This window comes from Ceratotherium simum, chromosome 13 (genome assembly GCF_057802395.1).
Source record: "Ceratotherium simum simum isolate JZ-2026a chromosome 13, ASM5780239v1, whole genome shotgun sequence".
NCBI classification, from domain to species: domain Eukaryota; kingdom Metazoa; phylum Chordata; class Mammalia; order Perissodactyla; family Rhinocerotidae; genus Ceratotherium; species Ceratotherium simum.
Window position 1 is genome coordinate 53,273,462 of NC_141912.1, and position 12,460 is coordinate 53,285,921.

At 36.3% G+C, this 12,460-nt stretch overlaps 1 protein-coding gene across 1 annotated transcript in view; it reads left to right on the forward strand.

The window, feature by feature from the left end:
* The first annotated feature begins 425 nt into the window (after nucleotides 1-425).
* Nucleotides 426-12,460, forward strand: part of MLIP (muscular LMNA interacting protein) — a 204,529-nt gene continuing 192,494 nt past the window's right edge. Inside the window, exon 1 of the mRNA XM_087438727.1 lies at nucleotides 426-563. Coding sequence (XP_087294853.1) covers nucleotides 501-563 — 63 coding nt within the window. The 5' untranslated portion in view covers nucleotides 426-500. The remainder of the gene's footprint in view (nucleotides 564-12,460) is intronic.

The window sequence follows — 12,460 nt, forward strand, 5'->3', positions numbered from 1 at the left end:
TGTCTGGACCACCAGGGTACAAATTGGAATTTGGAAGAACTAGACTGGCTTGTTTGTATTTGCTATATGACTATCACATTTGTCATTTTTAAACTGATTTATTAAGTCTATATTCTAGAGTATATTTTATTCTGTGCCAACGGCTATTAATGAATACTTTGTTAGTGGCTTTTTGTCATATACAATCTTTCTTGGTTAAGGGAACCTAACTTGTTGGAATATTCTCCTGTTGAAGAGTTTGCTTTTCTATCTAGTGACATTTATCATTATCTGAGGCCAGCTGCCTGACTTCTCTTCAGTGCTCTGTTTATGGGGTTTGAACGTCTATAAATGGAAACACTAGCTAACCAGAAATTATCGCCAGGGCTTTCTGATAGTGTCCTGGGCTCTCACAAGTTGGAATGTCCTGCAATATCTAACATGTAAGCACATCAAATCATTTTCTAGACACAATCTGAATCTCTGTTGTTCTGTTTCTCTCTCTCTCATTCTCTTTCAACATGGAATTTGAAAAGCATGAAAAAGGAAGCCTATTAAACGAGAATGTAGAGGAGAAGCTGACGGTAAGACTTGTGAGATTTAGCATACACAGATTTATAATGTAATTGACAGGGTTGAAAGAGCAGCTGTCAGGGATTGGGAAAGTTGTACTAGGCAGCCTGTATTTCCATGTTTTTCTGGTTAACATCGTTGAAATTAATGAGATCCGTGGGATTTACTGAAAACAATGTAACAAAGTTATTAATAAAATTTCAATACTAGGATGTGGGCAAATTTGATTTAGCTAAATGATGTAGTTTACCTCCATTTTAAAAACCAGAATCTATTTATTCTGAGCACTTATTGTGATTGCCTCTATACTGGAAGATTATTTTATTTATTAATATGAAGCTTAGTAAATGTTCAAAGTCCAATTTCTCTTGGAGATAACAGGAATATGTGTCATGGAAAATATGTAAGTATTATAGAATAAGTTAGTGAACTTATGGTATAAGGCTAAAGTTTACTCTTCAGAAAGTTTTTCTTTTTTTTGCTATAAAGTTATAAAAGTAACTTTGCCTTGATACTAAGAAATTAAATGTCAATGAACAACAGTGGTCACTTATATTTGTTCAAACATAAAATATACTATAACTTTGAGTAGAATGTTCTGTCCATGGTTCACCTGATGGGTATAGGAGGCTAATTATGTTTATAAATTTACTGTGGCTCCAGAGTTAACATCAGAACAGGGCATGGCTAATTTTAATAGCAGTACAAGTAGCAAAATAAAACCATATCAGTTATAATAAGACTTGGGCTTTTTAGACTCGTGAGAATGAATTGTTCTGGGTGTCTGAAGTTGAGATTTATGCACTATTAATGATATTAAAACTTGAAAGATGGATAAAAGAACCATACTGGGTTGAAAAACTAAAGTGTATTAGAATTTCAAGGTCTTGAAGAAATATATTGAATAAAATATAACCTTTTCTTAAAGGATTCAAGTCATCATTTTGAATATCAATTGTGGACTTTTACTCTAGGTGGTTTGAAAAACCATGTATATTATAGAACTAACCAGGGAATTTGAGTCAGAAGGGTCTGGATGGGAATTCTCACTCCATGACTTCTCAATGTAGGACAATAGAATTATTTTTTCAGCTTTCTGAGTCTCGGTTAACTCACTTGTAAGATAGGGAACAGTAATAGTTAATTTGAAGGCAATCATGAAGATTAAAATCTACTATTAAGTCCCTAGCCTGAGTCTGTTATTTTCAAACTGTTTTTGGCCTAACTTACTTAGAAAGTACATGCCCAAAGTTTATTAATACAGAAAGGGAAAGCTGAAATGCATTTTAAAGTAGAAGGAGAACTCAGATATGCTAACCATAAAGGCTTAGTGGTTATAAAAACTTTGTGGAACCAGATAGGGAGTAAATAAAGACGCGAATAAAGAGTTGCTATGAATTAGTGTGAAATTTGACCCAGAGCTTCCTGGCAAATCTTTTACAGGAAGTTTTGCAAATAAACATAGTGGACATAGGGGAAGTGAACAAAAGTGAAAATGGTCTCTTACTATTTGAAGTGATTTGATGGATAAACGTTTCACTTTCTGGAAGGTCAGACATTTTGCATGCCCGGCTCTACCTTGAACACAGCCATAAATCTAGAAGTGAGCAAACACCTCTCCCTAGAGGAAGTAGCTGTCACAAAATTCATGAATGTTACTCTGTAGGGGAGGCCTAGGGCTAGCCTCTGATTAACTTCCAAGAGATTGGAGGAAAATGTGGGGCAGATCACAAGGTGTGGGAACATCCAATCTGTACTGAGAAGAGATGGTTCTAAGGGAGGGAACAAGTGAAAGTTCAGTATTTGGGACAATTGTCTATACAGGTAATTAGAGCTACATGCATAATAAAACACCTTTGAGATATAGGAATTCTGATGATGATGCGTTATCAAGAAAAGGTTAACCTATGTTCAATATTCCCTATTTAAGAGAGCTGGAAAATGTTTAATATATCTTTGAAAGTTTTTAATAGAAATTATTTTAGTTAAACACTTTGGCTCTTTATGTGGATAAATATCCAAAACTTCAACTCAAGAAGCATTGTGTTCTTTGCTAATACCAATGTAACATAGTGTGACTGGCTAGGATGCTGAATATAGTTTAAAATGTATTCTTGTGGAGTTCACTAAGTTCTGAAAAATTTTAAATTTATTTATTATAATTAGTAAAGTTTGTAAAAATATGGTTTTTAAAAGGAGAGAATATTTTGCCATTAAAATATTTAAATATGTACATACTACAATATTTTTGAGTTATAATATGCATCTTGTTTAAAATTAAAGGTATACTCATAAAAATCTTTATCATGAACAATGTTATAGTATACATCACACAATTAAGAAATATACATGATTGGCTTTACTTGAAAAAATTTCTAACATAAGATCTACAGCAAATAAGTAAGAAAATTAATAGTCTGCAGGTTTTTAAAAATTCATCAGTTCATTCTACCCAATAGGATTCTTTACTACATATCCATTATGAATCTTATCTTACATGGGTGAGTGAATTGCTATCTTTAGATATTGACATTTTTGCCCTGAATTTGTTGCTCTTTGGTGATTAAAAGTAAAGATTCCTTTTACAGTTGAAGATGCCTCTTTTACATCCATTCATCCATAGATAATCAGAAAAAAAGTGTGATATTCAAATCTTCAAAATGTCCTAAATTTACTAATACAAATCTAAATTTCTCATAAATTGGTTGATATTATCTCAATTTTTTAAACATGAGAAAGAAAAATCAATTAGCATAGACTTAAAAGGACATTCCTCCCCTTGAAAAACCAGCATATTAAGCCCTCTTGAATATTTTAGTCAGCCCTGATTCTGCAAAATCAGATTACACTAAAGGTAATTTTTGCAGGGAGTGGAGGGAGGGAGGGAATTATTTTGTAACAATACAGTTCAGTTTGGTTGGTTCCATGATAATTGGTGTTGGGGCTGAATGAATGTTTTGTTTTTCCTATCAGGCTTGAATAACCATTGTATCACGTGTTTCCCAAAATATGTGCCTTGGAACTCAGATTTTTCAAACTGCTCCACGAAAAGAGGTTCTGGTCTATGTTCAAGAACATTCACGAACCACTATGCAGGGAATGCACTATACAGCATATTTCCCCTAGGCAACTCATATTGTATTTTAACATACTGAAGGCTATGAGACACCCTGGAGGTTAATCTAGTGTTTCTTAAACTCCCTACCAATGTAACGCATTTTAATGTGTGTATTGCAATCAGTGAGTATTCTAACTAGTGTTCTCTGGAACACACTTTGGGAAGTGGTGTGTCAGCATAGTAACTGATTTTATTTATGAGATGCATTTTCAGAATAATGATACACAGAACAATAAATTCAAGCTGGGTGTCATTTATAACTATAACATGAAGTTATTTCTGGAATAGTTTAAAAAATAAGTACACTTCTATTAAGCATGTTTTATAAATGAGTAAAATGAAGGCAAGGAATCCTGACTATGCTCCAAACTTTTTCTTTTAGATTATTAAAAGCAATATCAATGAATTTCACTTACTTTTATCTTCAACTGAAACTACTTAATGAAAAGGAACAATTCATGTATTAACATAGTAAAAATGGTCATGTACCTCAGGGAATTCTGACATAATAATGGTTTCTTTCAAGAGATGATAAGAACAAACAGATCTCATGCATAAATGTAATAATTCCTTTCACTTTAGTGTAATATGTCTGAAGAGACAATTCTATTTCCCAAGTAATAAATGTTCAATATATATCACAAAAATAATGATAATGAGAAGGGTATGTCATCCAACTCATTTCATATTGAAGGGTGGTAGAAGCAAATCAACACGGTAGTCAATTTCTGAATGTCATAAATACTGCTTTTTTGATTAAAAGTAACTCTTTGAGATTGAGAAAGAAATTATGTCATCTGATAGTTTTTTAACAAGATGTATCTAATATAAAGAGCTGAAACTTACATTTTAAATAATTGAAATTTTTCTTTTTATATTTAAAATTTTTGACTTATTTTGACTTATTTAAATATCATTACCCAGTGATATTTGAATTCTGATCTCACAAAATCATTCTTTTCAATTTCATAAAAAAGGGATCATGCCACTTTTTTTAAAATACAATGAAAGAAGAAATTGAAGAAAAAACTGGGTAAAATGTAAAATTACAGAAAACTATGCATTTTTAACTTCTGTGATAATTCAGTGAAAGGTAGCTCTTTAAATAAGGTTAAATTAGTTATTAATTCATAGCTTCAATAATGCAAATAAAATTATTTTCTGTATATATGATTTCTATATGTATAACAAATTTGTTAGCCAACAAAAAACATGTGACTAGCACTTGGGTTATAATTCCCAATGTTATTCTGTGATGACAAGTTTGAGTTTTGTTGGGGAGCATCTTCAGAGATTAGGTAGAAATATCCTTAGAAATAACAAAAAGAGTCTTTCAAATCAATACACTAAACATCTATTTTGAACAAGACAGGGTACTAAGGGCTGCAGTGGAAACACATGTAATAAAGAAATTCTTGTCCATCAAGGAGATTATTATGTTTTGATTATTTTGTGGTAGATTGTGAAATAATAATGACAAGTTTTAGTAGCTTGAGAATATTCTAAGTACAAAACACAAACATCTCAAATTCTTTTTTCTCGCATGAACTTGTGACAGCAGGTCTATAATTATTCATCAGAATGTCTTAACAATGGGAACAATTGTTAAGAACAGTAACATATTTCATTCCGTCATAATATCTACTGTTGGAGGAGGTCATTGAGAGGATGTGACCACTGGTTGACAGGTGAGCTGGACTAGGGCAATGGGAGGCTTCTCACACCCTCCCCTGTCCTTGAAATGTACACTCTGCCCACCGTTCCCACAGTGGGAGCTGTTCCAAGGATGCAGCCTTGAAAGAATAAGATGTTGAGACCATCTGGACCGTATACGTGACTGAACCCAGTCAAGACCTCTATGTAAACTTTTCAGATTTTGGTGGGTGGGTGCAGAGATCTGCTCTTCTGTGACCACCCAAGACAAGTCTCATATGTAAGTTCCCTTGCTCATTAAACTTGCCACCTACCAATCTGGGGTGGTCTGCCTCTTTCTTTGGTCTCTCTTTGCTCTCCAGGTACAGGGACCAATTTCAATTTTCACCTAGGAAGCTCCCAAGGTTTCAAACGAACATCTACATATCTATTTATTTTTCTGTGTCTAACTAGAGTCATTGGTAACAGGTACTCAGCAGGCACTGACATATTTGAAAAAACAAAGTTTATACTGCTGATGTTTCTGATGTGTTATCTAGAGATTATTTTCAGTATGGTTCCAATGTTGTTTCTGATCTGTACATAATTCCTGACAAGACAACATCATATAATAAAATAAGTGGTAAATTTAGGGTTGTGAATTTCTGGAGGTAAGATACTGGGTCTATGTATATATATATTTTTTAAGAATGTGCTACTACTTCCAGATCTTGCCCCCCCCCGCCCCTTTTTTAAAGGAAGATTGGCCCTGAGCTAACATCTGTTGCCAATCTTCCTCTTTTTCTTTTTTCTCCCCAAAGCCCCAGTACATAGCTGGGTATCATAGTTGTAGAGTTGTAGCTCTTCTATATGGAATGCCACCTCAGCATGGCTTGATGAGCAGGTCCATGCCCAGGATCCCAACTGGCAAACCCCAGGCCGCTGAAGCAGAACCTGCTAAGTTAACCCCTAGGCCACAGGGCCGACCCCAGATCTATTTATCTTTAAATCATAATTGATTGCCTTGGATCCTTAATAAACTAATTTTGGTGATGACCAAAATGAAGGAAAGATGAAAACAAACAAATGAACAATGACATTTCCTTTTCTTTGACATTTCATTATTTATTTTGGAAACTTGCTTACATTTCTCTGCCACTTGTAAGAGTGGACCAATGACCCTTGCTGCGTTCTGGATTTTACTGATTATGTTGCCTTGAATGTCCATTTTGTTTGAGTGATCATTTTGATGGTAGAGAATGTGAGTTAATTTTTCCCCAAAGCTTAACTCCCTTATGCTGCTGGCTCATGTTTGTTTTTATGGGTGACAGCATCACAGAGAATGATAGACATTCGGGCATCTTTAGGAATGCTGCTGGTCTATCTAAAATATTTGTGGTGCCTACTGTGCATTCTACACCTCTCTTTGGCACATCTCCCAGGATAGCCCATTCATCATCAGTATATTTTGAATTTCCTATTCCGTTTTATCTAGAAAGGGCCAGAGCTCCGTAATATGTTGACATCCAAAATGCTCTGTGGAAATAATTATTTTTAAAAAACAGATGGGCAGTAATGAACAAAATTGTATGGTAAGTGCCTCAATAAGTAGCTCTCAACTGGAAGACAAATGGAGAAATTCAGAACTAGGATTCTCTGGATTTCTGAACTCAGTGTTGCTTCTGAATTTTTAGTAAGATCAGTTAATTTATTCCCTTTTCTTGGGGAGATAAGGACTCTCTGAGAAGTCAATAATGGGGTTAGAGGATTGATCAGTCTGCACCAGGTATTAGAGAGTTCATTAATTAGGATAATGTTTCCCAAAGATCTGAGACATCCTTCAAGCATTATGAGTAGTAAGAAGATTCTGGTTTTACCCCAGGTGAAGATGTGTAGTTGCAAACAGTAACCATGAATCCTGATCATTTGGCAGATCAAAGTGAAAAACTAAATAATTGCTCTTAAATCTCTTTTGCATAAGAAATAATCCCATCCTAACCTCCCTCTGGCCTACTCTCTATAGAGCTAGTAACAAATAAATTTTTAAAACGCCTGAAGAATCTGTAGCATGAAATAAAAAAGAAGGCGGGAGGAGATGAGATGCCGTGATGGTGGTGGATCATGGGGATCAATGGGAAATTACTGAGCAGTGGGAATGGAAGTCTTAATGGGCGTAACTGCAGAAGGAGGTGAGATTGGAAAAATGGATGAGTTAGGGTGGGCGAGTGCACACAGGTGTTCTGAGTGCCATCCCAACATATCTATGAAAACTGAAACCAAGAATCTGTGCCTTTGGAGTGGTGTGTGTGTGTGTGTGTGTGTGTGGTGATGAGGACTTCTTATTCCAAAGAAGAGGCCTTCTCTCTCTTCCTAAGTGCTGTCCATCTAGTGTGGTGAAAAGCACGTTGTATGTGAGTCTAGGAGACCAGCACTGGTGTTAGAGTTGTGTTTGTGTCGCCTTTGACAAATCACCTAAACTTTAGTTTCCTTAGCTACAAAGTCAGCGGTTGGGTGGATTTGCAAAGATTGCTATGCTCTCTAGCATTTTAAAAGCTTGTGGAAAGTGTCCTTTGGCTGTATATTTATGATGTCCTTTCCATACCAAACAACGCCTGTTTATACAAACATTAAAAACCTTGAAATAGTTTATATTTTTGTGTCATCATTGACTAAATGTAAAATAGAAGTCCTTGTTATCAGATTAAACCTTCTTTGTAGTACAGAAAACTCACAGTTCAGTACTTATGAGTTGAATTGCATGCATTTTCTGTTTTCACCGAGAAACAACAAAGATTTGAGAGTTGCATCATGGGTGAAAATTATGGAACAGATGAGGAAAGTAGCATGTAAGTGCCTCGATATTGATATTGAAATATTATCAAAACAAAGCATTCTGTTTTCTCATAATAGTACATAAAATATAGTGCATGCTGTGTTTCTATCAGGAATAAAAATTTAGAAAACATAAGATCTGTTTTCTAAGTGTTATTTCTAAAATGGTTTCTTCAGCTCTTGTTCATCCCTTTACCATCATTCCTCTTACCGCGCCCTGCAATGTCCCTGACACAGATATCTTGAATCCGTTGCAAGTCTAATTTTAGTCCCTTGGCATCGCTGAAGGTTGAAAAGAAGGTGGACTGCACACGAGTGGCAAAATCCTAGCCACCATTTCCATTTTCCTTTTTCCTTTAAGAAAAATGAGGGCTGTGTCTCTTAGAATCCAGAGAGGGGAAGTGAGAGTAAAGTGAAAGTGATAAGGATCCAGATTTCTACTTTATGGTTCAAATGAAGTTCTTGAAGCCGTCCAGTCCTTTGAAAAGCACTGCTAATTAAAGCAGTGTCTGCCGATAATGTAAGTCTGAGACGCTTTGTTCGAATGGATCTTTTGATACAGCTCTGTGTGATGGTGAATAACAGGAGGGAGATGGATTGCAGGCTTTAACCGAGCTGTGCTTTCACAGTGACATTTATAACACCGTGCGTGTGGCGAAATATTTTCTAGGTTCTCATTGTGGGAATTACAATTACTTACCCATCTAGGTGTTCTGTCCCAAGCACGGCTTCCCTCAGGGAATGACAAATAGACCGTTGCATTCATGATGCAATTACATTGGAGAGTCATGGGCTTTATTTTGCTACATGCTCTTCATAAAAATAAGGAGATAATTTTTAAAAATGGTGAGAGAATTGTCTGTGGTTTAATTGCTTGTCTTTCTCTTTTACTTATAACCTAAAAATTTCCTGAGGGTCCTTTTATCAATTTTCGTCTCAGTTAATGGGGGTTTCCTTGCATGTGAAGATTCTGGGGAAGACACCACTCCCAGTTGGTTCTTCAGAATAGGCCTCGTGCCCTTGTGGATGTCAGAGTGTAGCCATTAAGAGACGACCTCATGCTTTTAAATACTAACTTGATGACAAGGATCTCAGGAGCCGAAGAGAGAGCCCATAGGACTGCTTTCCTGAACCTGTTATTTCTCTGGGCTATCATGTCGTAACGGCAGACTGAAGGAGGAAAATGCCAGCAGGAATTAATAAGCTTATTACAGAGCATGGGGAGTTCCTTTAGAATTCAAAGGAAATATGGGAAATAACATTTTTTTCATTCCTATTTTGTTTTTCCAGTTGAACGCTGCTTTTAATCTGGGAATTTCTGCATGTTTTGTTGTTCCAACTGCTTCTGCTCATTCATTCATTCATTCACCCATCCATCCTGAGAGTCCTCTGCTTGAAGCTCGTTGACCTCCTGGCTGCCAGTGCTCCTTTACGTGAGGTGTGGAAGGAAAAGGGGGAGTTGGCCTTAAAGATTTGCAGGGAATTCTCTTCTTTGCAACCCACTACAGTCGCGGCCCCTGTAGAATTTGCCTTTTGACGCTGGCGTGCCCTCCAGGGTTTGGAAAGACATTTATTCGAGTCCCTTCCTGGTTGCAGCTCTGCTTCGTCTAGCAATACTCCTTCATCTCCTTTTCATCATCATCCAGAAATTTACAGTGTGCTTTTCCATGCTGATTTCCCTCCCCTGCCAGATCTCTTATTGTTGTGGATTTATTCTTTTAAATTCCTTTACTCTCATTTCAATGAATTCGAGAGAAGGATATAAGAGAAACTTGTGTGTTCCATCAGCCGTCTTGAACCAGAAGCCCCTCGACTGATTTTTAAAGCTCTTCCTCAGTGCTTTGTGTTTTCAGTAGATGGTGAGTGCTGTGAAACATCTTTATTCTTCATTGAGAGATAAATGGCATTATGGTTTTAAAACCAGAAACTACTCATTCTCTTCAGGATATCATAATTTATGTTTCTTGCCTTCATCTGGCATTTTTCTTCCCTGTACATAAAATATTTTCCTGGGAAGGTAATACTTCTAATCATTCATTTATTTAAGAATTTTTCTATAAAATCTATAGTTTCATATACTATAAGTAGGACTGTAAATTGGTACAACTTTGCTGGAGCATAATACTTACTGAGGCCTTAAATACTTACATATCTACTAGTCAAGTTATTTTACTGTAGGAATTTTTTGAAGTGAAGAAATATGCAACTATTTAGTTATGATGATGTTTATTACAATATTGTTTATAAAAGTAAAAATGATGGGCACAGTAGGGGAATTAGTTACTAATCTATGATAACGTCATACAAAGAAAGTTAAGGGCTGTGTTATAGAGGGCATTATACTCATTTTTTTTTTTCTACAAAAATACAGATGTTGTGCAAAATGGAACAATTCTTTTATGGACCCTCCATGTTGGCAGAACATTAACATGCAAATCAGTGAATATATTTGTGCAGCACGTCTCTTTTAACTAAACCATAGAATCTTAATAGTCCAAATAAAGGCAACAATACCATGGATTGAATTGTATTTTTCAGTTTTACTGAAATTTCAAATAGCTCAGAGTGCATTTTTTCATAGTAACCTCGCATTTTTATGATCCAACTGAGTTGATGAGATTGTGTCAGAGAAGAATGCAAGGTAAACTGATGTTTGGTGCTTTATTTTTGCTTGAGAGCAGGTTTATAGAAACCTGGAGTGCTTCCATCCTTTTGCCTGCAGAGCCTGGCCGCCTGCAGACTGCAGACTCCTCGAGCTTGGGAGCTTTATTTTCCTGGCCCCTGGGGCTGTGTCTGATACCTAGCAGGTGGTACTCAATAAACCTTGGTTAAACTGCATAGGCCTGACTTGTACACGTCCCTGTATGTGTGCAATGCACCTTATCTGATTCGATAAGTGCCGGGGATCCCAACCTAAGCTGAAACTGAATTCACCTTAAGAATCAGCCACATCTGGAGAGCTGGTAGTTTGGCACTTTCAAAGGACTGTTTTCAAGAGACATCTTTGAAGAGCCTCCCAGGCAGAGACTCATCCTCAGGTCCTGAGGGAAAAGACAGATGAGATACTTAAGATTTTTGTTCATAGAAAATGAGGGACCCTAGGTACGGCAGGCTGCCTCTCATTCTGCTTGATTTCCAACTCAACCTCATCAGTTTTGCTTGTGAGTAAAAATGGAAAGAGTTGTCTTCCATGAAATCCTTGAGCAACGTGAAGGGCACTAAAAGCCAGCATGCTTGGTGCTGGCAGCTTTGACAGAGGCTTCAGCATCCTCAACACAGAGCCCTGGACACCTTGGTGTGGCCATTGGCAGGCAGTGATGGTGGCAGAATTGCAGATTTTGGCATTGGCAATAGCATTGCTAGAGTGTGACAGTAAGCCAGAATGTGACAGGAGAAAAATGGCAGACTCCATATGTTAACCACACCACTAGCTCAATGAAAGAATTATAGAGGTTGTGGAGCTTTCTCAGAGTGGGTAGAAGTACAGCCATAGAGATACTATTTTTTTTTTTTTTTTTTTTTTTTGCTGAGGAAGATTCGCCCTGAGCTGACATCTATGCCAATCTTCTTCTATTTTGCATGTGGGTTGCCGCCACACCATGGCTGTCGACGAGTGGTGTAGGTCCATGCCCAGGAACTGAACCTGGGCCGCTGAAGCAGAGTGTGCTGAACTTAACCACTAGGCCACGGGGCCGGCCCTGAGATACTATTGTTAATACCATTTTTAATGATTAAATTGACCTCATTTTTACCCCAAAGAGAGGTTATATTTACAATTATCTTGTAAAAAGTAAGTACTACAAAAAAATGGTTTTTAGTGTTAGATATTTTCAGATGCCTGAACACTCTACCACTGGTAGTTATGATTAATGAGTTCCTTAGGAAATTAATAAAATCTGCATTATCCTTTGAGGATTATCATGTTTATTTTTGAGTAGTTGATACTTTACTTAGATTCTTTTTCTTATCCTACCAAATTCCAGTGCTGAGAGGTAGATTCTCCTGTATTATACTTTGCAGTAACAACTGTAGACTATGGATGAGGTGGAGCAGAGTACTTCTAGATATCTGGAATTTCTGTGCATTTATTTTTGGTTTATTTTTATAATACTTGATATGTAAAAGGGATTATTTTTTGGTTCCCCCCGTATAATTTTAGGTTGATACTTATCAACAATTTTAGGAAGGAATGAGCTTGTTGTCATTCTAAAGGCACCAAGCATGCTGACATTTTTTATTGTTGTTGTTCGTTGATGTTTTATGATTAAGAATGAGATAGCTATTAGCGTTTTAATCCCATAGTTAAAATATTTTAAAACGTTATTC